Source organism: Equus przewalskii, chromosome 22 (assembly GCF_037783145.1).
Source record: "Equus przewalskii isolate Varuska chromosome 22, EquPr2, whole genome shotgun sequence".
In the NCBI taxonomy this organism is placed as follows: Eukaryota; Metazoa; Chordata; class Mammalia; order Perissodactyla; family Equidae; genus Equus; species Equus przewalskii.
The window spans coordinates 47,928,923-47,953,492 of NC_091852.1; the positions used below are offsets into that span (position 1 = coordinate 47,928,923).

The window sequence follows — 24,570 nt, forward strand, 5'->3', positions numbered from 1 at the left end:
ATGTTAGCTCAGGGCTAATCTTCCTCAAAAAAAAAAAAAAAAAAGAAGAAGAAGAAGAAGAAAGGAAGGAACCCAGAGAACAGAGGTGAGAATGCTGACCACAAACTCAGAGCAAGTTCACCTGAAACAGGCGGGCGAGAACTGAGGCCCAGTGTGCAGCCCTCTGTGCCCTGTTTATCGATTATATGTGGCTCAGCAAGCACCCCTGTCCCCAGAGATCACCGCCCTCCTGAAATGAGACAGCCCGAGAAAAGGAAGCTATGACACCTGTCAGCAGGCGGAGTTGCCATCTCCTCCCCATCTCCCCTCTCTGATCCCACCAGGACTCCTCACACCTTCCCCCTCCCTCTGATGCTGACCCAGGTCCGTCATATGGGACCTGGTCCCATTTGCTTATTTTCTTCTGAGACACAGCTCTGATCCCATTACTTTCCTCCTAAAAACCTCTGATGGCTCTAAGGCTGTGCGGCCTTCGACAAGGTAAGGCCAAACCTCCAAGCATGGCAACTAGGCTCTGTTCTATCTGCCCCCACCCCTGTAAACCAGGCCCATGTCCACATGCTTCCGTTTGCCGGAAATGCCCTTCCCTCTTTCCTCTATCAGGCACTTCCGCCCTGGGAGCCAGGCCAGAATCTTAAAATCAAAGCCCCGATCTGGCTTGTCCTTTACCCGCTCTCCTCATTAGCACAGAGCCTGGGACAGAAGTGGGACCCCGAGGGCTCCAAAAGCTCTGGCCCCTCCCTGGAGGGACAAGGCCTCACAGATCAGTCCCTGACATGACTGCCTGCTGACCCAGCTCCAACCTCCCAGGGGCCCTCAGGTCAGTAGGTGCTGTGCTCCAGGACTAAGTAAAGGGTCACCCTAAAGCAGCTTTTCCCCAATCTATCATCAGGATCTCCTGAGGCAACTGTAAAAACATGGAATCTCAGGCCCCTCCCCCAGAGAGTGTGCCCGGGCAGATCTTAGGCAGGACCTGGGGAGTAACCAGGAGCCCACGTGATTCTTATTGGGCAAGGTGGACAACGGGGAGCCGGACCAGCCATCCTCACAAGCCCTAGGGCTTTCATGGAGGTCGCCCGTCCCCACAGGGCCCACCAGGCCTGGGCTGTTCGACTCCCCAACCCTGGGAAAAGCTTCGAGGAGGCCCTGCTGCACAGTGCAGGCATGAAAAACTCAACAGACCTGTCTGTCCTTGGGCTCTTCTCACTTCAGAGGGCCCCACAACATCTGCAGCCCCCCAGCCCCACCCTACCCTTGGTTCTGAAGATGCTGCTAAACATAACTCCATTTTCGGGAACCCAAGAGGCATCTGGACTGTCCCCCTACCAACCTGCTCACACTTTCTGAAACCAACCCGGAAGACAGGAATTCACACTCGGTGTGCCCAGCTGCCCCCCCGCCCGGAGGAGACACCTGCGGGCTGGAAAGCATCTTTGTTTTGCCCCTTCAGGAGTTCCAGAAAGGTGGTCTAAACAGGAGAAAGGATGCCTGAGCCCTGGTTCACCTCCACCAGTGACTTGTTGATGACCTCTGGGCAAGTAGGCTCTGAGGATGCTGGTTTCCCATTTGTCAATTACAGGGACTGGACCTCAACCTGCCAGTGAACTGTTACTCAGCCCCTCCACCACCACCACCTACGGCCAAACCAGCTTTCCCTCTAGAGTCCCTCAGCAACTGACACCACTGTCCACCCAATTACAGGAGCTCATAACTGGGGTGGTCCATCTTCTGTTCCCCCGCCCCCTCCCCCAACCCCAGCACACACACACACTCACTCACACACGGGAGGCGTCAACAGCAAATGACAATCCATGGGAGCCTACTCAAATGCCAAAGGCAAGTCTTTTCTGAAGTGTTTGTTTAATACAAATTTTTCCTGTGTATGTGTCAAGGCCACTTTCAATTTGTTTCAATCAATACTTTCTGGGCACCTACTGTGTGCCAAGCTGTGTGCCAGGTCCAGGGAGCTCGAGGGGGTGGAGAGGAGGTGATGAGATGGACAGGACAGTTCTAGACTTCAAGGAGGTCCTGCTGAGCATGTGGCAGAACCTAGGTGAACCTGGCTGAGCCTCGAACCTGCTTCAAGGCTAGCCAAGAGACGTGCTCCTCCAGTGCTCCCTGGAGAGCTTCATCACTGAGCAGCCTGTTCTCACTCTCCTGCTCCTCTACGCCCCTCTCACAACCCTCGTCACGTCTCCAACCCATCCAGAGTACCCTGACCCCCAATCCTACCCGCCTTGCCCAGTCTGGCAATTCTTTCCACACCTTCTCTCTGTGAAGCCTCCACAGCTGAGAAACCTGCAGCTGGGTCACCTCTCTGGGATTGGACAGCACTTGGCCATCAGTGGCAGCTCCAGACCCGGAGTCAAATGCCTTCTTGGGTCCAGTGCTAGCCAGGAGCCTCCCGAATGCCCTGCACATCTCCTGCCACAGTGAAGGGACCATCCCCTGCTGCACGCCTGGCTCTGTCACAGTGAGAAAGTCCAATGAGCTAGGACTCCGGGAGGGCAGGGACCAGCTGTGCCCAGAACCACACAAGCCTGCTACCAGGTCTCAGAGCCACTAGCCGGGGCCTCAGGGAGAGGCAAGGGGAGGAAGCAGAGGGCTGAGGGCTTCATGACAGTCCTCAGGCTGAGCCAGGGCTCCCTTGCTGTGCGGCGCATGGCGTGTGCTACCACAGGCCCTCGGCCCTGCTGGGCTGGCCTTGTGTGTTTTCTTGGCTCTGGGAGCTGGGAAGCAGGGTTACGTAAGCAGAGGAGCAGATGTGAGCCTGTCCTCGGCTCCCCCAGCTAAAGCCCCGCCACGTGGGCCTCTCGGCTGGGAGTCCAGGTCACGGCCTTGCGTGTAAGTCACTCAATAACTTCAATGTGTGAGCTCAACTCAGACAAATTCCACTGCTCCACTGCCCGGCATGGCAAACCCAAACACACACGTTCCCCTGCATAGCGGCCCTGCTAATCTAGCGCCAACCCAGCACGGACTCCCTGCTGCGCCTTCCTGAGGGCTGAACCACTGGTTCCGTCCTCCAGCCTCAGCAAAACCGGCTGGAACATCTAGTCACGGCTTCCCAAGTAAAGGGCCAGTGCTTAAGACATGACCCTGGGCCTGATGCTGGGCTGTGACAAGGTCTCGCCAGCCTGGGACAAGATGGTAAAAGCAGACAATGCACAATGTTCTTCACTGAGCCGAATGTAATCAACCTATCAGAATGTCCTTCTTCCAAGATTAAGTGCTTCCTCCTCTTTAAAGGTGAAAATGTCCTTTTTTTATGAAATGATCACGGTGGAGATTGATTCTGGATTAATTTTTTAAGTTCAATTCCTTGAAAATCCTTATTTGGCAGCCATGGGCCAGGCCCCTGAGTTTCTTTTGAAACTTTCCTGGGCAATGAAATTCAAACATTTGAGACCTGCGGGACTAGGGGGTGCCCAGAGCTTCGTGGATCTACCAGTTGGGATGCTGGGACGTGTTCCTTGCCCAGATATCAGTCCTGCCATCCACTGCCCGGGGGCCACGGACTGTCCTCAAACTATCTCCCCCTAAACTACAGTGTTGTTCCACAGGCTCACGTGGCTGGGCCATTTTCCTCTGTACCCATCTTCCAAAGGCCAGATATGCATTGGAAGCTGAGCCAGGCGCTACAAAATCCCCAGGCTTGGGAATGACAGCTGCTTGCAGTGGGTCCCATGAACGCACGGTGCCCTTGTGGCCCCTTAGACTAGAAAAACACCACCAACCGCACAGGGCTCTTCCCAAACCTTCTCCCCAGTCCTTCAGGGAGGAGAAGCTCTTTCCAGTTGGCCAAGGACTTCGTAATCACCAATCCAGCAGCTGCCTGGCCTCGGCTCAAACATCACCTCTCCCAGGAAGCCTTCTGGGACCACCCTAGGTTGGTTCTTCCTCTTCCTCCACCTCCCTGAAGTCCTCCCAGCACCACATCCATTCAAACATGCAGCCAGTTATCAGACACCACGTGCCAGCTGGTGCCAGGTGCGCACAGCGGGGTAAGAGGAGGTCTCTGCGCTTGGTGAGGAAGGAGGCCAGCAAAGTAAACGACAGTGAGTGTGCAGAGGTGAGAACGGCGGAAACGGCAGAAAGGAAGCCGAGTCAACTCCGGGCCAGAGAAGAGCATCAAGGGAAGCTCTGCAGAGAAGCAGCTGCCTCAATGGGGCCCCTCAGCTCCTCTCCAGGAGCTCCTCACTCAGTCGTGAGTATCCGCCGGCTGCCCCAGGCACAGAGCACATGAGCAAATCTAAGCTGAGTGGACGGCGCACAGCTCTTCTCCCTGCTTCCCTGCCACTGATGCAAGCAACACGGAGGATTTCAATAAACCTCAAGGAAACGTGATGGAAGACCCTGGGACAGAGAGCCACCAGAAGGGATTCCTCAAGTCTCAGGTTATCTATTTCTCATTGAGTTTTAAGATCTAACTCATGACGGCTTCTAAGGTACCAGAAATGACTTACTTCTTAAACCAGATGTTCACGGTATTTTTCTTTATACCTTTGGGTATATCTTTAAAATCGAACAAGAACTATTTTAAAACATAACCCAAGGACAAGACACGTGACCCCTCCTTCGACCCCTTTCCCAACAAGGAAGTGTCTTTCAGAAAAAAGTTTTCAAAACATACAACTCAGAGACCAGAAAACAGGAATAATCTACTCCTAAGGTTGACTTGATATGTCTCAGGCACGCTTCACACAGAACGCAATTTCAACACCCTCTGATCTTTCTGCCAACTCACCATCCAAGCCACCAGTAAAGCCCGGGGAGAGAAATGCTCTTTCAACAGGAAGCAGAGCTCATTTGTGGTCTCAGAACCCTGCATTTGGGGGCCTAGAGAAAAACAAAGTATTTGCTCAAAAAATAAAGGAGCCTGCCGGAGGAGGTGTGCAGAGCAGAGTCCCGGGGCCACAGGGAGGCTGGACCAACCAGGCACAGTGGGCCAAGCACTCCTCTATCCACCTCTGTGCTCAGAAGCAGCTCTGCCCTGGGCCCGAACTGCCACACTTTGTAGGTCTTCCAAACATGACCAGAAAATGACCTGCCCAGCAGTGAACCATCCACCTCAGTGGCTCTGCCTTTTCTTGTGCCCTGCTCTCTCCCTCGTTAAATCCCACTCAACCATCAACCAAAGGCCAGGCAGGCGCTCTCACCAGCTACGGCACTGGCTTTTCAAGTGCCAGTGAGGTTTCCATCTACTGCAGAGACTTTCAAACTGTGGAGTGCAAGGAGAATCACCTGGGGAAGCAGGTCAAACTGCAGATTCCTGGGCCCTACTCATCAGAGCTTCTGATTCAGTAAGTCTGGGGCTGGGGCAACGACTCTGCATTTTCACAAGTGCTCTAGGTGACTTTGATGCGGGTCCCTGGGCTGTATTTTGAGAAACACTGGTTTACAGGTCCACTCACTAACCACCACCTCCTTCCCACCCCCATGAAGCTCTTTAAGGGTGAGGTACCAAGAAAAACAACTTACTCTCAGGAACTCCAGTGTATTTCTGCCCTCTGATGACGTCCATCACGTGGCAGAACATGTTTCACTTTTGGCTTTCGCAAAGAGACAGATGTAATAACTGTGAAGGGCCCCACGGTCTGAATATCTACTTTCAACTCTTCCCCAGTCTTAACTTCTTAAGTTACATTTTCTCTTTTCCGTGTTTTAATTTATTTATATCGGTCCTTTTTATGGGGCATATTCTCATGAGTTACCTCGAAACTTTGTGAAGTAGGTAAGGTAACAATCCTTCAAAGTTCAAGCTTGGAACTTCAACGCTCCCCCAGAGTCCCTCGGGCCAGTCAGTCGCTGCTGCCAATGCCCACAGCACCCTTCACGACCGCTGTCACCACCTCTCCAAGCCTACACTCGGGTCCTTAGGGTGAGGGCGCCAGTCTGTCCACCTGCTTCCTCTGTGAGACCCTCATCGCCTTGAGGGCCAGGGGTGTGGCCCACTCCTTCCTGTACCTGGGACGGCTTCTGGCAGGACGGGATCCACGAATGTGGGTTGACCCACCCAGCACTTGTTCAACTATGAGTTAAGAAGCTGAGCCGACAGAGCAGGAAACCATCTTGTTTTTGATGCTCGAGAATCTAGCGTGTTGTCCCAATGACACACCTACAGCCAAGGTGACCAAGGGCAAAACCACTCTCCTTTCTGGACTCCAAAGATGCCTCTTGCTTCCAGCATAGCTCCTGATTCATGATTTACAGACACATTTTCACCCTCAATTTTAAAATAAGTTTCCTCGAGGCTCTAGGCCTATAATTTGAGACTTGGAGGCCATGGACGGCCCAGCGTCCTGATGAAAATGTTGCATTTCCTCATCTAAACCTCACGCTGCCACATCAAACAGGCTCTTCACCAAATACCACTTATTCTTGGAGAGAATAACCCCAAAGCTCAAAGCCAGATATGGGTTGTGAGATCGTCAGAAAAGCTTTGGGTGGTCCTTGGTCCAGGATCCTCTCACCAAGGGTACCAAGCCCTAAACCTAAGGGAGCAGAGCCAAGGTCAGATTCAACCATCTCAAAGGGGCAGGATCCACATCGAACCAGAACCCTGAAGAATCCTACATATTAGGGCCGGAGGGACCTTGAGAATCATGTTTCAGCCGCAGGGTTACACACGAGGGAAACTGAAGGCCAGGGAGATGGACAGACTTCCTCAAGGACACCCCTGGATTGGCAAAAACGCCATCCTTATCTTCCCCTTATGAATCCTTTAGGGTTCTGATGTTCATGGATGCATCCACACAGGGGACAGCAAATCGCAGCACCCAGGCCCCTCTACTCTCCCTGCTGTGTCCCTGGGGCGTCTGTCTCAGAATCCTTCTCAACCTTGGGGTCCAGGGAGCCACCGACTGATCCAAGGTGGCATACAAGTGGGTCTTACTTGACATCACTGATTAAACCCCCTTCTCAAGCGTACTTCTAAACCACATGTGGTCACGGCTCCCAAATTTAGTGGGGCAGTAGAAGCAAGGAGAGAACAGGGGGAGACCTCTGGGAGACCCCAGAACTGGGGGCAAGACAGTACACTTCTGTCCCAGGCTGACCTGAGGAGAAGGTTTCCACTAGCAGTGAAACCGCAGAGATGCAAGGCCCTGGGGTCAGGACGCCACGCCGGGGACCACAGGCTTTTACAGCTCACTAAACAGGCTTCCCAGTGTTTGTCCTCTGGGGGAAAACCGTCCCAGGAGGAATTTCTGCTTTGCTTGGTCCTGGCCCAAAGGCGGATTTCCTCCTCCCCAGCTCTTCTCCACACTGGCTTCCTTCCCTCCCTCCGCTGGAATTTGTGGAAACCGCCTTGCCCACAGTTAGCACCACCAGGAAAAGCTTGGGAGGCCAACTCGCCTGGAAATTCTGCGTTAGCCCCCGGAAGATCTTGCTGCATCTCGTCCTGTTAGAACTGGAACACTTCTGGAAGGGATGGCTTTGAGCTTCTCAGAAAAGAGAATACAAGCCTGGTTTTCTTCTTTATTTTTTTTAAAGATTGGCCCTGAACTAACATTTGTTGCCAATCTTCTTTTTTTCTTCTTGTCCCCAAAGCCCCCCAGTACATAGTCGTGTATTCTAGTTGTAGGTCCTTCTGGTTGTGGCATGTGGGACGCCACCTCAGCATGGCTTAATGAGCAGTGCCATGTCCACGCCCAGGACCCAAACTGGCAAAACCTGGGCCGCTGAAGTGAAGCAGAGCACACGAACGTAACCATTCGGCCACGGGGCTGGCCCCAGCCTGGTATGCTATTTTAAGACTTTCCCATGCAGGCTGGGGCAGCCTCCCTGCCTCCTCTGTGTCCTCCACTGCCAGCCTGGAGTCAGTCACCAGCAGGGAGCTCAGAGCCTGCCTCTTGAGAACTCCAGGCCCAGGATGGCAGGAGCCACATTTACCTCCAGTCCTCTCTGATTACTTCCCCGTCCTCAGGATGCTGGGGCGGGGGGACCCTTTACTCTGCACCTTCTTATGCCATTTGTTAGCAAAGATGTAGAAATCTGACACAAAGTTCTATAGGAACCAAACGCAATGTCTAAGGGAAGCAGTACAGTAGGAAGGGTTACAGGTCAGGGTTCAAATCCCTGCTCCACCTCTGAAGAGCCACAGAAATTTCATAACCTCTGAACCTTGTCAGTGTTAGCACAGTGCCTAACACACAGTAGGCCTACAACACATATTTGCTGACTAAATATATGCCTAGCACTTGCCTGTGGGCCTTACACTCCAAGAGGCAAAGTCATTCTTAACAGAATTCACTACAGGCCAAGGAGTCCTAGAGAAAGACTGCTGAGGAGAAGCAGCCAAGTTCAGCTATACCAGCACACCTCAGATAGGGAGGAGTAAAGGGTACAAACACAGTCACAGAAAGAAAAGAGTACTGCTGAGAGACTGCACAAAGCAAAGGAAAAAGAGTCTGAAGTTCAAACAAAAGATAGCACGGGCAAAGTGAACAGACAGATGACAGATTCAGAGAAGGTATCCGAGGTAGCCGAGACCAGCATTAGTTAGTATCAAGGACGTATAGTGAAATCCTGCAGACCATCAACAAAAATATAAGAATCCCAGTGAAAAAACAGCTGAAGCATTATTATGAAGAAGCAATTTACCAAGGAAGAATCACAAAGGCCATCAGGCATATGAAGAGATGCTCAAGCTCATCTGTAATCAGAGAAAAGCAAGTTCAAACAAGAGCTACCCCAGTGCATTTATTTGTTTGGCAAAAAGCAGGAAGCAGGCTAATGCCAAGGATTTGAGGAGGTACAGAGCCACTCACGCTCTGCTGATGAAGGTGAATGGGCACGGCCATTCGGGAGCAGTATCTGGCACTCCCCCATCAACATAAGCACACACACACAGGTCCATAAAGGACACGGGGAAGGCTGGTCCTCCCAGCGTAGCTGTGAAGACAGCGTGGGAGACTATCGTTAAGGGAGAGAGAAAATAGACGAACACCATGGGCACTGGATGTACACAGAGCAACTTATAAACAACAGTGAGCACCTGGAGTCCAGTTCTTGGTTTCTAAATACCAATCTCTACTAAAGAGAGAAGTGGCCATGCCAGGGCAGAGTCAAGGAAAGAGGAAGAGGAGCCTGGAACATCTTGCTGCGCCTAAAAAGAAGGAAGTGCTCAAAGAATGATGGGCCACGTCAAAAAGGACACAGGAAGGGGAGCTCATTGGCCAAATGTGGGACAGTCTGAGCATCAAAAATAAATAGTGCTAAAGAAAGAATTATGAACTATTGAATAAAGTAAGAATCCCTAAGTCTGCATTGACATACAAATTAATAGGGCAGAAGGGAAAGCCCTCCCTTACAGGAAAATGCCAACTAATAAACATAGAAGGAATGACGGAGTCAGATCTCCAGCCCCTATAATAATTTTAGGAAATACATATTGAATATTTAGGAGTAAAAGGGCTCTGGTTCAGAATATATCACACACACACATATATGGAAAGAGAGAGAGAAAAAAAAACCAAATACAGTAAAATTTTAACATTTGGGGAATTTAGGGGAATCCAGAGGATATCACTTTGTATAATTCTAGCCACTCTCCTATAAGTTTGAAGTTATGTCAAACATTTTAAAAATTAAAAGAAAACAAAAACAGAGTTGGGTGAAAAAAATTAGAATGAGCTATAAAATAATACCATTTACCGAAGTTAAAAACACATGTACATATACTTTACGATCCACTTATTTGACACTGTTAAAAAGACAAAACAATATGGAGAACAGATCAGTGGTTGACCAGGGTCATGGGTGGGAGGAGAAGGGGACTACAAGGGGAATTATTTTGGTCTGGAACTGTTCCGTATTCTGATTGTGGAAGTGGTTATACAAATAGACACATTTGTTAAAATTCATAGAAATACACACGCAAAGGCCAATTTTACTGTATGTTAATCTAAAAAAATATTTTTTACTTTAAAAATGCACATACATCAAGCAACGGCTCCCACTTGGCAAGAGCAAAAACAGACACGTATTAAGCACATTAGAATGGTTGCCCATGGTGGGGCTGGGAAATGGAGTGTGAGCGAAGACAGGACAGAGGAAATAAATAAGGCAAGAGAGTCTATGATGATTATGGGCCAGGAAATAACATTTGATGGCTGGACAGACAGGAAGGAAAGAAGGAAGAAAGCACAGAAGAAAATAAATAGGGGAGTGGTGGAGAATGGAGCTGGACGTGCCCTTCCACGGCAGTACAGGGGAGAAAGGAGCCCTGACCTCTGGACCAGACCAAGGTCCCTGAGGGAGGTCTGCAACTCTGTGGGGACAGATCCATCAGCCATGATAGCCTGACACCATCCGACATGAGAGTACTACTCACTTCCCTGCTCTGACTTCTGACTCTCGAGCCGCCTAACTACACTGCGGCTTCCCCTGTAGGGGTGCCTACAGCCAGAGAATTCTAAGCCACTCGACAACAGTTCTAATCTTCCCCGTAAAGCAGCAATTTAGCATTCCAACATGTAAACAAGTCTCATGGGAGTTTTGTTACTGAGTCAGCTGCCCTTCTAATCAGTTCTGGAGGCCTGACTGAATTTCTGGACCAGCAACGCTGGTAATAAGTACATCCTCTCTCCATCTAGAACCAGATCTTGGACTGTGGAGAGCCTTCTGCCTTATAGGCCACCTGGACAGTCAGCCAGCCGAGCACTCACGGCAATACCTCTCTGGTATCAGGGCCACTTTAAATGCAGCCAGCTCCAATTTCCTCCTCTAAGGGGTGAGGATAATAACGCATTCTTTTCAGGTGGTAAATGTGATAACGCATTTACACACTTATCACAGCGCTTGGCACTAACAGATGTTCAATACATATTACTCTGCCTTCTCTCCTGACTCCCCAGAACTTCAAAGCCTGCAGATTATTACAGCCTTATGATCACAAGTGGCTAAAATTTCACGTTTCTACTCTGATCCACCAGCATCACTGATAGATTTGGAGGAAGAGTCTGGGACCTCAAAGGGTCCTTTGGGGATGATACAGGCTTCTTGCAACACACGAGGGTTGAACAAGTATTCTGTTCACCTTTACATCAGGGACAAGTATTAAAAATGTTAAAGAACCAGTTTGGAAGAGAATACAAAAGAAAAAATTTATAATCTTTGGATGATCAAGACCTTCCTAAGTGTAAACAGAACCGGACGTCACAAAGGGAAAGATAGACTTAAATACATAAAAAGGCCAAACTTCCATGTGGAGATACCAGAGATAAAATTAAAAGAGAAGTGACAGATGGAGAGACCATATTTGCAAACAATACATAATAAAGAAGTAATATCCGTAGTATTAAAAGCTCCTACAAACATATTTTGAAAACTAATAGAAAAGAGGGTAAAAACATGAACAAGTAAGAAGAAATACAAATGGCCAACAGACACATGAAAGTTTGCTCAACATCATCAGTAATCACAGAAACAAATTAAAACAAGCCCCCACATTTGCCCATCATATTGGCAAACATAAAAACGTTGTGGGCATGGATGCAGGAAACAGGCACTTCTCATACAACTGCTGACAGCCTAAACTGGAGGGCAATTACGCAGCATCCAGCAAAACGTTAATAGTCTACGATCTTTAGATCTCAATCAACAACCTAACTTTCCACCATAAGACAGGGGAAAAAGAAGAGCAAACTAAACCTAGAAAAAGCAGAAGGAAGAAAATACTAAAGATTAGAGCAGAAATTAATGAAATAGAGAAGAGAAAATCAACGAACCAAAAGTTGGTTCTTTGAAAAGATCAACAAAGATGACAGACTTTCAGCTAGACTGACCAAGAAAAAAAAAAGGGTAGAAGACTCAAATTACCAACATCAAGAACAAAGGAGGGTATATCCCAACCAACATTACAGAAACAAAAAGGATTATAAGGGGATCCTGGGAACAACCGTATGCCGGCAAATTTGATGACTTCGGTGAAGCGGACAAGTTCTGGGAGATACAAACTACCAACACTGACACGAGAATAAACACAAAATCCGAACACACCTCAACAAATAAAACCATTGAATTAGCAATCAAAAAGTCCAGGCCCCTAGGGCCTCACTAGTGAATTCTACCAGATATTTAAAGACGAATTAATACAAATCCTTCACAAAGTCTCCCTAAAACTGAAGAGGAGAACACTTCCCTAATCAGACAGAAACATCACGAGAAAAAAACTACAGGTAAACTTGTCAATTATACCTCAATAAAGCTGGGAAAAAACCTACAGCTCAATCTCTTATGAATAATAATCCTCAACAAAATACTAGTAAGCTGAATCCAGCAGCATATAAAAAGGATTATACACCATGACCAAGGAGGATTTATCCCAGGAATTCAAAATTGATTTATACGTGAAAAATCAATGTATAATACACCATATCAATAAATGACAAAAACAACATGATTATCTCAATAGACACAGAAATACATTTGACAAAACACTTCACCTGTTCATGATAAAAGCACGCAACACACTAGGAGCAGAAGGGAACGTCCTCACCTGATAAAGAGCATTGACAAAAACCCACAGCTAACATCACACTTAATAGCAGAAGAAAATGTTTCCCCCTAAGATCAGAAACAAGACAAGGACATCCTCTCTTATTCCATCTATTCAACATTGTGCTAAAGGTTCTAACCAGGGCAATTAGGCAAGAAAAAGAGCTGCTGTAAGAGTTAATAAAAAAATCACGCATGTGAAGTCCCTTCCCTATGCTCGGTACATGTAAGTGCTGAACAAGCATTATCTGTTGTGGGAGTGGCTGACGTGGCTGTTGCTGGACCCTAGGACCCTAGATTCACAAATGCTCCCACCGATTGAGTTTTCAAACTGACCAACTTACCCACCCATCCCTTGACTTTTGATTTTGTGCCTAGAAACTAGAATTGCTGGAAGGGGTAGTGGGTGTGGATTTGTCCAGTAAGACTCAAGCCTGGCTCTCAGGGCCCACTGACAGTCACCGCAGCTCCACACGGCTGGCCCTAGCGGGGGCAGCATTCAACTGTCCTGCAGCGATGCCCTTTAGCCATACTGAGCAGGAGCGCCTGCCTACATCAGATGCCAGGCAGGAAGAGACTCCAGAGAGCATGCAAGCCAAAGCCCCATCTCATCTTACAGATGGGTAAACTGAGGCCCAGTGAGAGGATGTGACTTCTCAGACATCACTCCGTAGGTTGGCACCAGAGCTGGGCTGAAGGGCTTGGCATCCTGGCTCCTAACACCAGCCTCTGGGTAGAGTAATGACGGGCTATCTACAGGCCTGTGCCTAAGTTTTTCTAGCACACTGGGCACAGGCCATTGGGCACCCCAGGCTGAGCCCACCTACGTCCAGCCCCCATTTTTTTTATCACATCCCTTCTCACCTCCTGAGACTCCACCAAACATCCAATGCTCCTTCCAGCCCCTCCTCCTGACCTCTCAGCTATCTGTAGTCTACGATGGCCACTCCTCAGGACACTGACAAACAATGGCCAATGGGGAAGAGAAGGCTGTGGATCACCACAGAATCCTGGCACACCTGACACAGGGCAACACACACTCCAGGTGCCCATGCTGTGGATTCACAAGATGGAGGCCTTCTCCCTGTGGCCTGGGGTAGGTCTCTTCATATAACCCAGGCCACAGACTCCAACAAACCCTGGCTCCAGGCTACACCATATCCCTAAGCTGTCATTACAGCCTCACACCTCTCCCTCCTCCTCTTAAGGCTGCCCCCATGGGGGGTGAAAAACCTGCATTTGGAGGAAAGTTTACTCTGCAGCCTCCTGTGTGGAACGTATACCTTCTGTGCCCAAGGGGATGGGTTAGGTACTGATGAAAAGGCAGAGTACTGATATTACCACATACCCCATTCTCATTTAAACCTCTTATCAACAGTTTGAGCTAAGAATTATCTCTCCATCTCACACAAAAAGAAAGTCTTGCCCCGGGTCCCCCAGGAATGATATGCTGGACAGCAGCTCTGGTCTGATTCCAAAGAGACCCAGAGAGTACTCTAAGTCACAGCTGACTGCTGTGGAATGCAGAAGAAAGGACACATGGAGGGGCTATAAGATGAAGGGAGCAGCTGTCACAAGTAGAATGCACCCTGACTGCTGGCCTTGTAAACTGGGTCACTGGAATCACTAGCTCTAAAGTCCTTCTACCATTTACGCAAGTCTGCAGGCGCCTGGTTATCTAAAGAAGAGGCATGCGCCTAGGGGGTGGCTATAGGGACAGAAGTGGCAATTCACATTTGTAGACCTCGCACTATTGAACAACTTATTTTCACTCAATATAATTTAAAAGCATTTCTTCATTTGGGCCCCGTTTCTGGAACCCACAAATCAGGGCTGTCAGATCAGAGTTCGTCCACTTGGGTTAAATTGTCAGGTACCCAGGCTAGCCCATCAAAACCTAGCACAGTTTCTGTGGATGGCTGCGTGCAGTGTTTCCAGCAACCAACACACAAAGTTTTAGATCAACACCATTTTTAAGCCAAGCTTTTAAAGCCAGAATCTGCCCTCATTCTACAGGTTTGGCTTCACAAGTAAAGGAAGAAGGAAAGGTTCTTATCTTGTGGCAAAGGTGTTTGAGGTGTTGAAAGAGCCACCAATAAGGCTCCTTTGTGGATACCGAGAACCTCAGCAGGAAATGCCCAAAGGCGATGGCTTATAGGAAAAGCTTCCCATCCAGGTCCAGAGCGTCCAGGTCCTGAGCAGCCATAGTGTCCTACATAGCGAACTGTCTCTCTCTCTCATACACACATGCAGGGCATGCACAAGGGCTGGGAGTCTAAGTGTGAGATCCCAGATATATCTGACTCTCCCTAGGAATCCACACTCTTTAAAAGCCAATATCCTTGGCGCAGGAATTTACAATTTAGAGCCTGTGGAGTATTCCAACCCTCCTGGAAAGCCAAGAGACAATGTGAACCAGTGTCATCAAGATGACCATACTCTCTGGCCTAGAAATTCCTCTCCAGGAATTTATCCCAAGGAAATAATCCAACCAAAGCGAAGAGCTACATACAGCAGAAACGTCCAAGATTATTTACAGCGGTGAAAACTGGAACGTTGAATGCTAAGGGATTATCCGTAAGAATTTTAGACAGCAGCTACAAAAGATAATTAGGATAATTATAAATCACATGACAGTTCCAAGACAACGATGGACAAAAATAGCAGAATGCAAAACAGTTTCACACTCTCATTGCAATAGAGTAAAATATGTGGGCGTTTGGAAAGCAATGGCAAGTTTTGTTACAGCGGTAGGTGCACATTTTGTTACAATGGTAGGTACGAGAATTACATTTTTTAAAAAACATTTAATGTGGTAACATTGTATTTTCAACTAAAAGAAAAAAAGGAATAAATCCTACATAGCAAAAGCCAAAACCTTCAAAAATAATAACTATTAGTACTACCAATAATAGACATATATTCAGAACTTTTTCTGTGTCAGGGTCTGTTCTAGACCTTTTCAGGGCTACTACCTAAATTTCACAACGTTGATGAGATAGAAACTATTATTATCTCCATTTTACAGGGGAGAACACTGAGGCACAGAGAGGATAACAACTTTCTCATATCAGCTAGCCAGCGTGACAGGCGGAAACATGCTGAGTCAGTTTCAAAGGTCATCCACCTGCTGAAATCTTTATGCCTGCTTAGGCAAAGACGACATATCCTCAGCAGAAGCCTCACCGCAAGAGCCCTGACATGGGAATTGGGTAGGGAATTTCAGAGACCTTTCATGCTGCAGATATGACCAGGATGTCCCCCTACAGCAACGCAGACTCCAGGAGGAAGAGAAGGAAGGGAGTTAAGACCGCCAGGTCCAGCCCACTCAAATGTCAGAGAGAGGAGAAGGGACCAGCAGAGTCGGGACTTGCCCAAAATGATGTAATGGGTTAGAGAAGAACCAGACCTTGGGATCCTCACTCCAGTGGCCTTCAAGGCTTGGCCCTCCCTCCGCAGACCATGAAGCCCCTCTTTCTGTCTCTCTCTCCCATTCACCTTCCTTCCTTTGGTCCCTCAGTCTAGCTATCCTCAGCCTCCCACTGTCCAGCACCAGCTTCCCTCTTTCATCATCTTCCCTTCACCCTGCCTCCGCGTCCTGTCTTCTCCTGCCCTGCTGGGGAGTGTATGCAACAGCTGGGATCTCGGCTATGGCATTCTCCCCATGTGACAGCAACTAGACAAATTACAGCAGGCCCCTGCCCTTCCCAAGCAGGGAGACTGTTCAAACATGCCGAGAGACAGGGATGCTAAAATCGGTGTTCAGAAGCGAGGCCCTTCATTTTGCCTCTGGCCCTGGCCCAGACCACACATCTGGCTCGGTGCACCTCCTCAGCGCCCTGGGAGCACCCACGCTTCCTCTCTCTGACACCATATTGCCAGGGTCTGTCCACTGCTGAGGGGCTCCCCAAGAGCGGAGGCCGGCTCTTGTCCATGTGCATCTCCTGTGCTTTGTACAGTGTAGTTACCAATAAAAGTTCACTGGATGAGCAAATGAGTCTCCATTCATCCTCTTCCTTGGGGCCCCTCCTGAATTTGGGGTGAAGACTCAAGTCTACCCATTCTCAGCCAGGCAGGGACCCTGTCTAGGCTTCCTGAAGTGCTCCTCTGAAGGCTACACCTCACCGTCAAGCCCCCCGAGCTCCTATAATGCAAAGACCAGGTTCCTAGGTCCACCCTGAACATGGAGTCCTTTCCTGTTTTTTCAAGCTGGCAGTGTCCTGAAACACCAACGACAGCTCTGTGGTTTCAGGATGTCAAAGGCAAAAGGACATTATGCAAAACAGGAAGAAACTTTTGAAGAAATTTTTAAAGACATTTTTAGAACGCACCCTGTCATGGGGCCAGGCAATTATGGAACCGCCTGCCAGGGCCCCCCTCCATGACTCCCAGAGCCATGTGGTGGCGCAGGAAGGAGCCTGACCTCACACCACACTGGTCACACTGGTCTGACATAACCCTGCCCCTTCCCTCACAGAGCCTCCCCCTGACCCTTGGGCTTGCGCCAAATGGCCCCTGGAAGATTCCCAAACCCAAAGTGTCCCTCAGAAGAGGAGAATTTAGCCCCAGTGAGGACATTCAAACTGGAATAACTTCAAAATAGACCCTTTGGGAAGAGCCTGGCATACTGGCCTGAGGCTACATTGCTCTAACCCACCCGGACAAACCCCAAAACAGAGGGTCAGGCTCTGCTGGTCCCCGAGGGTTCTCCTGAAAGGAACTCCTGGAAACCTATGGGGTCTCAGTTCATGGCCCCTCCCCAGACTTGAGGACCCCTGCAGGGGGGAGAGCCTGCTACATGTTTCAGTCTGGTTTGCTGGCTCGTTCCCACACCTCCTGTGGCAACAGTCACATCTCAGTGTGTCAGCAGCACTGGGTTAGCGAACTGGGGTTCCCCTGGGACCACGGCCTCAGTGCCACAGCCCACGCAGGACCAGCCCAGGGACCTAACTGCCAGGGAGACAAATGGAGAAGTCACAGAGAAAGCTGACTCCTGGGGCATCACCCCGCCACCTCCCGCTTCTGCTGCCAGCAGATTTCTGCTCAGCCTCATCCCAAGAGCCTGTCCTACCGCCTGGCCCTCTGCCCCTGCCCCAGGCGCTTCCTGTGCCTACTTTCCTTTTTAATCAGAATTCTAGACACATCCTTCATTTAGCAATAAATGATACTCATCTGCCAGCACACAGTAAACCTCTAATTTTCAACGGGCCTACCCTTTAGGATGACTGGTTTGAAAACCTCGCCCTTCTCAAAACGCATTCACTCCTTTTTCTTTTCAGAATACTCTCCTATGGAAACAAACCAAAAAGTACATAAAGCCTTACGAAAAGTACATAAAGCCTTACGCACGAGCCTCAGTGGCCCTCTAAGGAAAAACAAAAACTCTGCGTGTGTGTTTGTCCAACAACAGTTGAATGATAAAAGAAAGTTCCGGCACATTCGGCTGACAACGATACAGCCTTTGTGGTTTTTAAAGGTGTAGGACTAAGTTTGTGACAAAATCTTAAGTGACAAATGCTGGGCAACCAGGTCACCCGTACCTATCTATGCCAATCCCTCTGTCCATCTATAAAGGATCAGCTACTTTCTTAAACACGTACAAGAAAAAAGACGAGCAGGAAAGATGCCCGACACGTTTCATACGGTGATAGACTACAGGTGTGCTTTTACACCTCTTTTTAACTTTTCAGATTATTTTCAACGAGCCTGCATTACTTTTTATAAAAAGGAGGAAGAGATTACCCACTCCCCAAAAAAACAGGCAAAAGCAGAGACCCACAGCCCCAGCCTCCAGCATCCCGGGGAGGCAAATCCTTCTCCCCTCTCTGCCTGGGCTTTCTAAGGGGCTTCAGAGGGACGGCAGGGGGATAGAGAAGGAGCTACGTAACACACCCAGACCAGGCATTAAAATCACTGCCGAAGAATTCAGCATCAGCCAATTATACAGCCCCTGGCCTTCATTTGTGCAGGGAAGGGGCGGGCCGAGGCCAGGCTGAAAAATGGAACTTGAAACACTGAGTGAGTGAGTCAGCCCCTCTGCTGTCTAAGGACAAATCCCTTTAGGCCACGTTCACCCAGAACCAGCTCCCAGCCAGACTCTGTCCCCTACCCCCAAGCCACCACAACCTTCCAACCCGGCGGTCTCCGACCTTTAGAACAGGGTCCGAGATCTCTCCCCAAGCTGGTGGCCTGCGTGGGCCCAAGTAAACACAGAGGCTCCCACCATGGAGGCCTCTGCAATTACAGCCACAGCCTGGCTCCCAGGAACCCTAGCCAAGGAAGGGACAGGAGGGGCCCTGGGGAGATCACCAAGTCCAAACCCACGACTTGTTAGTTCCCACAGGAGTCAGGGTCTGGCTGGCTGGCCCCCACAGTGACCTCCTTGCCCGGAGACCACCCTGGGCAATGCCAGAGCCAAATGTAAAATGGCCACAGGGCCAGGCCCTCAAAGGATTTAAGCCCAAAGGGTGGACTATTTGTCCTAAAACTGGATTGCTGCTTAACTGGAATTTCCAGGTGGACCTGGCTTGAAGCAAAATCCCAGTCTCTGCTTCTTATCAGAAGAGGGAGCGGACACTGAGTAGGGAACAAGGCGGAGGAGGTGCTGGGTGGCGGGAGAAATCACCAGGTTGGACTCGATCACAGGATGACTGGGCAGAGCCCAGCAGAGCCCCCAAAATCTGGAAGGTCCCCAGGGTGGAATCCAGGGAAGGGCTGGGACGGCCTCGACATTAACTGTTCTGTCATTCCCAACCCATAAATTAGCCTCGTCCCAGCCTGGGAACCCCGACCCCACTGCTACCCAGAGACTGCAACACCCGGCCATATGGCTGCTGATGTCTCATTAGAGTCATCGTAAAGCGGCAAGTTAACGATTACCCAGCAGAGCTCATGCGAGGTTTCAGGAATTAGAGGAACATTTTCACACAGTCTAATACAGACCAGAACTAGAGAGCTTTGATATCAACACTGGGTTTCTGAATAAGAGAAAGAAACAAGAAAAGAAGAAAAAGAGGGATGGAGAGCGAGAAGGAGACGGAGAGACTAAACACACACGCACAGGCTCTGGTTTCCCTAAATGACATCAGCGCGGTCTAGGTATGCCTCCTCTGCCTCAATCGTGAGTTCCTGAAGAGAAGGTATCTGGTCGTCTCCCTCTCTGGAGCTCTGGGGCCCAGCACAGGACAGGCACATAGTCGGAACTGGAGGAACGAAGTCACCAGATACCTTAGCCATCAAGGACATCCAGGCAAGCTGCCACCACGCAAGACCTTACGGACCGACCCACAGACACACCTAGCAGGGATCTTCCCAAACTCGAGGCCACATCAGGTGGCCCTGAGCCTCTGTACTAAATGTCTACTCGGCAACAGCCTCCAGGAAGAGCACTGAGTGGGCAGCAGGATACCTGGGTTCCAGCCCCAGAGGGCCACTCCCTGGCTGTGTGGCCCGAGGCAAGACCCCTCTCGCCTCTAGCACAATGAGGGATGGGGACCTGGGAACTGGAGAGTGCCATGCCGGGATGGTGCAGTTTGAGTCCAGTCCCACATGTGGCTCTTGCTCCATTTGGTTCATCAGGTGGAGGCACCCGCGCCGGCTGAGAGTCTGGGACGAACCAGAGCAGTAGGAATCACTTCTGCCACCACCAGGCCGAGTGGAAGAAAGCGAGTCAGAGAGGCATGGAGGGTATTTCTCAATCTCAGACTGTTAGACAAGAAGCCGTACACTATTTTCCCCAGGAAAAGCAACAGGACAAAACTGGTTTAAAGGACTAGTTACCCACACTCCCAGAGCTTAAAGATCTGGACACAGGCAAGGCTCCCTGTGCCTCCCCCAACCCCCAGGATGAGGCTCCAAGACTCACCCCCAAAGAAGAGAGAGAGCTCACCCCCAAAGAAGAGAGAGAGCCCACTCCCAAGCCAAGGCCAGGACAGATGTCCTCAAAACATGCTCTGTCAAGGACAGCCTGCATGTCCACATGTGTGCTCATGGGGGAAGGCGGCGGAGGCCACGTGCTGGTGGAGAAACACCTGAGAGCAAGAGGCCAGCAGAGACCCAGCTAGTGTTTTTTCTGCCCAAGGGCACGAAGGGAGACAGAGGCTCGGCTGACAGCCCCCTCCCCCCTGCCCCCCCCCCCAAAAGCTGGGGAAATCGGCTCACAGACCACTGCTCTCCCAGGGCCGCTGTTTGCTGGCCCAGGTGCCCACGACTCTCTGGTGCCCACCTCCAGACCAGGGTCCTCTTTCGAACAGACAAAAAGGATCTTCTCAAAGCACAACTGAGCAAGAGGGGCCTCTGGGGTCTAAGTCGTCCTGTGCTCACCCCCCCATGCACCTTTGAGGGGACTACACCAACCGTCCCGGGCCACAGTTGAGCCCCCAGGTCAGCCCCGACCACCCTGAGCAGTGCAACCTCAGGTACTGCCTGCCCCCCACCCAGCCCCTCTCTGGGCTGGCGGTGCCAGCGCCAGTCAAGTCACGCTGAGCTGCCGCCAAATCTGAGCAGAGATAAACATTCCGAGAAAAGAAACGCACGGCAAGGCCGCTGCTCCTCCCAGGCTGACTACATCTCAGGCAGACACCCAGGCGGCCAGGAGACAGCCTCACCGCCATGTTCCCCGAGCGGAGGCTGCCTGGACCCCAAGGGCCAAGAGGACGGCGGCTGCAGGCCTGAACCCCCAGAGAACTCCCCGGAACTTGTGGGAAGCCTCAGGCAAGGCCCACCTTCCCCCTGCAGCCCACACTCCCAAAGGCCTCCCACCAGCCTGAAGGGGTGCCCGGGGCAGGGCCCACTATGGCTCCAAACCCTGCCACCTCTCCTCCAGCACACACATAGGGGAGACAGAGGCAGGATTCAAGCTCAGGTCTATCTGGAGTCCACCCCATGGCTCTGAGAACCCGGGACAGCTCAAACAGTGACCCACCGGCAGCCCAGCCCGGTGCCCGGCTCCTTCGGGGAAAGGCATGCCCGTTGGTCACCACCTGCCAGCCGGGAGGAATCGCAGCACCTGGTCCAGACCACTGGACACCAGAAAGCAGAGCCGAGTCGCAGAAAGGAACTGCAAGTAGTGAAAAGGCCACCGCTCTAAACCCCGCAGATGCTTTCTCCCAGCAACCTCAAAACCACCCTCCAAGGGCTTCGGTTGACACCTGCCCAGCCGAACAGATGGGCTCGATCCCCCAGCCCACACTCTCCCAGGGTGACTTTCAGCTTTCTCCAAGGCCCCTCCGGGCCAGGAGCCTCCGCTCCGAGAGCTGCACGCAACCACTCAAACCTAAGGGCTCCAGAAAAATGCTCAGCCCTCACTTTCTGGGGCTCCCTCAGCGGCAGCCTAACCGTCATGGTCTCCCGCACCCACGTCACATGAAGGCGGCCATGCTAGAGAAGCCCCAGGGCCTCTCTCCTCACCCTCCCAAATGTTATCTCTCAGGAAGTCCTTTCATGCTGCCAATTCAGAATCACCTCTGAAATGCCAGTAAGGGCTCCCACCATTAGACAACAAAACAAAGCAGGGGAGGGTGACCAGGGCCTCCCACGCTTCATCGAGAAGATCCCATACCCCAAATGAACTTTGGGGTACTTTAATTTGCTAAATAATTTATCTTTCTTTCTGCACAATGTCCAGGCAACAATTAAAAACAAAAAGGACAAAACCTAGCCTCTCTGGGGTCTGGGGACTCTCTGTTCCCTCTTCTCTCTGCTGTTCAGAGCTATCTCCACCGGAGTCTGAGAAAATGGAACTTCAAGTCCTATTTGCCTACACGTACTTAACATACACAATCTCATTCAGTCCTAAAAATAACCCTGTGAGTTAAGCATCGACAACCCCATTTCCCACATGAGGAAGAGATTCTGAGAAACTCTCCGACACGCCTGACGTACAAGACTCAGCAGCAGGACAAAGATTTGTCTTCATTTTACAGGATGAGCCTGCTTCTCAGACTGACCATCCAGTCCAAAGGACTCCAACTTTCTGCTTTAATTAAAAGTCCCCCTTAACACCACAATTCTTGCCTGACCACTTTCAAGAGCTTCCTCCCAAACTTGGTCTGAAAATATTGAAGGAGTTACTGGAGAAATTGAGCAAGAGCGTGTAGGAGGCCTGGTCTGCCAGGCATTGCAGAAAAGTGACAGAGTTCCCACGGGCAGGATGCCTGCCCTCCCGCCAGGGCCCCTCACTGGGAACCACATTCTCTAAACCCTGGCACTAAAAAGGAGCAGCCACCTGTCAGGTACCCTCGGGAGCAACCTGTGGCTGCCGAGAGTCTGACCGCCTGTGGATTACAGGTCAAGGAAAGGTCTGGGCAGGCAGGGGCTCAGCCGCCTCCTGAGGTAAGGAACGCAGAGTCACCCACCCAAGCTCCCAGCCCATGCCTAAAGAGAGGCTGGAGGCCACGGTCCACATCATCTGGGCAAGATAACCAGGCTGCTCCAGGGAAGGGACAACTGGGTGCTAACTGGTTCCAGTTTAGCACTCCAGCCCCCAGGGTACACACATTGTACTCCTACAAACACCACCCGCCCCTGGGAGGGCCCTGCTCACTTAGGTTTGGGGAACCTACCAGGGCAGGAAGCAGGGGAGGAGGGCCCCAGGGCAGGGATCTACCCCGAGGAGGAACTGAACACAACAGTGACAATCTACTGAGGGCTTACCCTCCTTAATGTAAACCCTTGTTTACAATGTTTCATTTAATCTTCCAAAACAACTGCCTGAAACAGTTACCATTTATTATCCCCATTTAAGAGGTGAGAAACCAGAGGCTTAGGGAGATGTCATTTGCCCAAAAGCTCCGGAAGAAAGTCAAACCACACTCAGGAGAGAGCGGCGCTACGGGAAGACAAGAGATGTGAACTGGGAGCTCAGCTCCCTTCCCCACTGGAGGCCTCACCATCAGTCAGTCCTCCAAACCGCAGCGAGTCACTCGGAGGTGCCTCCTGGTCCCTACCAGGGTCAGCAGGGTGGAAGCGGCTCCAAGCCTTCAGCCGACTCAAACTCCAAAACTTCTTGAGGTTTGGACCAGAGCGAGGAAGTCTCCAAGGCCTTCTCGGGTTCTGAGGCCAGAGGGGCCTGCGGCTTCCCTACTCGCCCCCGCCTCAGCTTCCAACAGGAATCCAAGGGGACTCACCTCCCAACCTCTCACCCTCACCCGTTCCGGGACCCGTGTGGGATTAGGGACTCTGATCCGGAATTAGGGAGGCTGGCTGTCGCGAAACAGGGCACGGGCGAACGTCCGGGGGACCCTGTCGGGGAAATCCAGGGGAGTCGCAGTCCTCGGACTGGCGCCGACCCGGGTCCTTACCGAGCAGCGGGGACTCCTCGGGGCAAGCGGGCAGCGACACTGCTGTGCCGGGAGACAGCGCGGCCAAAGTCAAGTTGCGCGCGGGGCCGGGACGGGAGTCTGCGTCCGGGCTGGAGTCACGACCCGGGCGCGGCTGGAAGGAGGCGCCCCAAGGCAGCGGTGGCGGGGCTCCCGGCGGTCGGAGCTCCCTGGAGGGCTGCCCGATGGCGGCGGCGCCGTTCGAGCCGCCCTGCAGCGAGGTGGAGACTCCCACCAGCTGGGGCAGGCGGCTCAGGTCGCGGCCGGCCAGGTAGTAGACGAGGGTGACGCCAAGGTGCAGCGCGCAGACGGCCACGAGCAGGCGGCAGGCCCGCTGCAGGGACGCGCCCGGCATCGCGGCGCTGCCGCCCAGGAGCGACTCCCGAAGCTTCATCTTCCCGCCGCCGCTTTAAGAGGGGGGTGGGCAGCGGCGGGGAGGGCGGCCCGCCCGCGGGCCCCCGGCCAGGAGCTGCCGGACCACGGGGCTCGGGGGAGGGGCCGGAGCGCAGGCAGGAGCGCGGCGTCGGCCGGCGGGCGGGCGGGCGGGCGGGCGGCAGGACGCGGAGACTCGGGCTGCCCAGCCACCGAGCAGGGAGAAGAGCGCCCGAGGCGCGGGCGGGGCGGGGCGGGGCCGCCGGCGGGGCGGGGCCGGAGCGGGGTTTTCTGGACCGGGGCGCGGGGCGGGGCTGCTGGCGCGGGCGGAGGGGCGGGGCCGCTGTGCGCGGGCGGAGGGGCGGGGAGAGGGGCTGCA

At 51.6% G+C, this 24,570-nt stretch overlaps 1 protein-coding gene across 1 annotated transcript in view; it reads right to left on the reverse strand.

The window, feature by feature from the left end:
* B4GALT1 (beta-1,4-galactosyltransferase 1) overlaps positions 1 to 24,456 on the reverse strand; it is a 48,001-nt gene extending 23,545 nt beyond the window's left edge. The window contains exon 1 of the mRNA XM_070590262.1: positions 23,802 to 24,456. Coding sequence (XP_070446363.1) covers positions 23,802 to 24,213 — 412 coding nt within the window. The 5' untranslated portion in view covers positions 24,214 to 24,456. The remainder of the gene's footprint in view (positions 1 to 23,801) is intronic.
* Between the last annotated feature and the right edge of the window lie 114 nt (positions 24,457 to 24,570).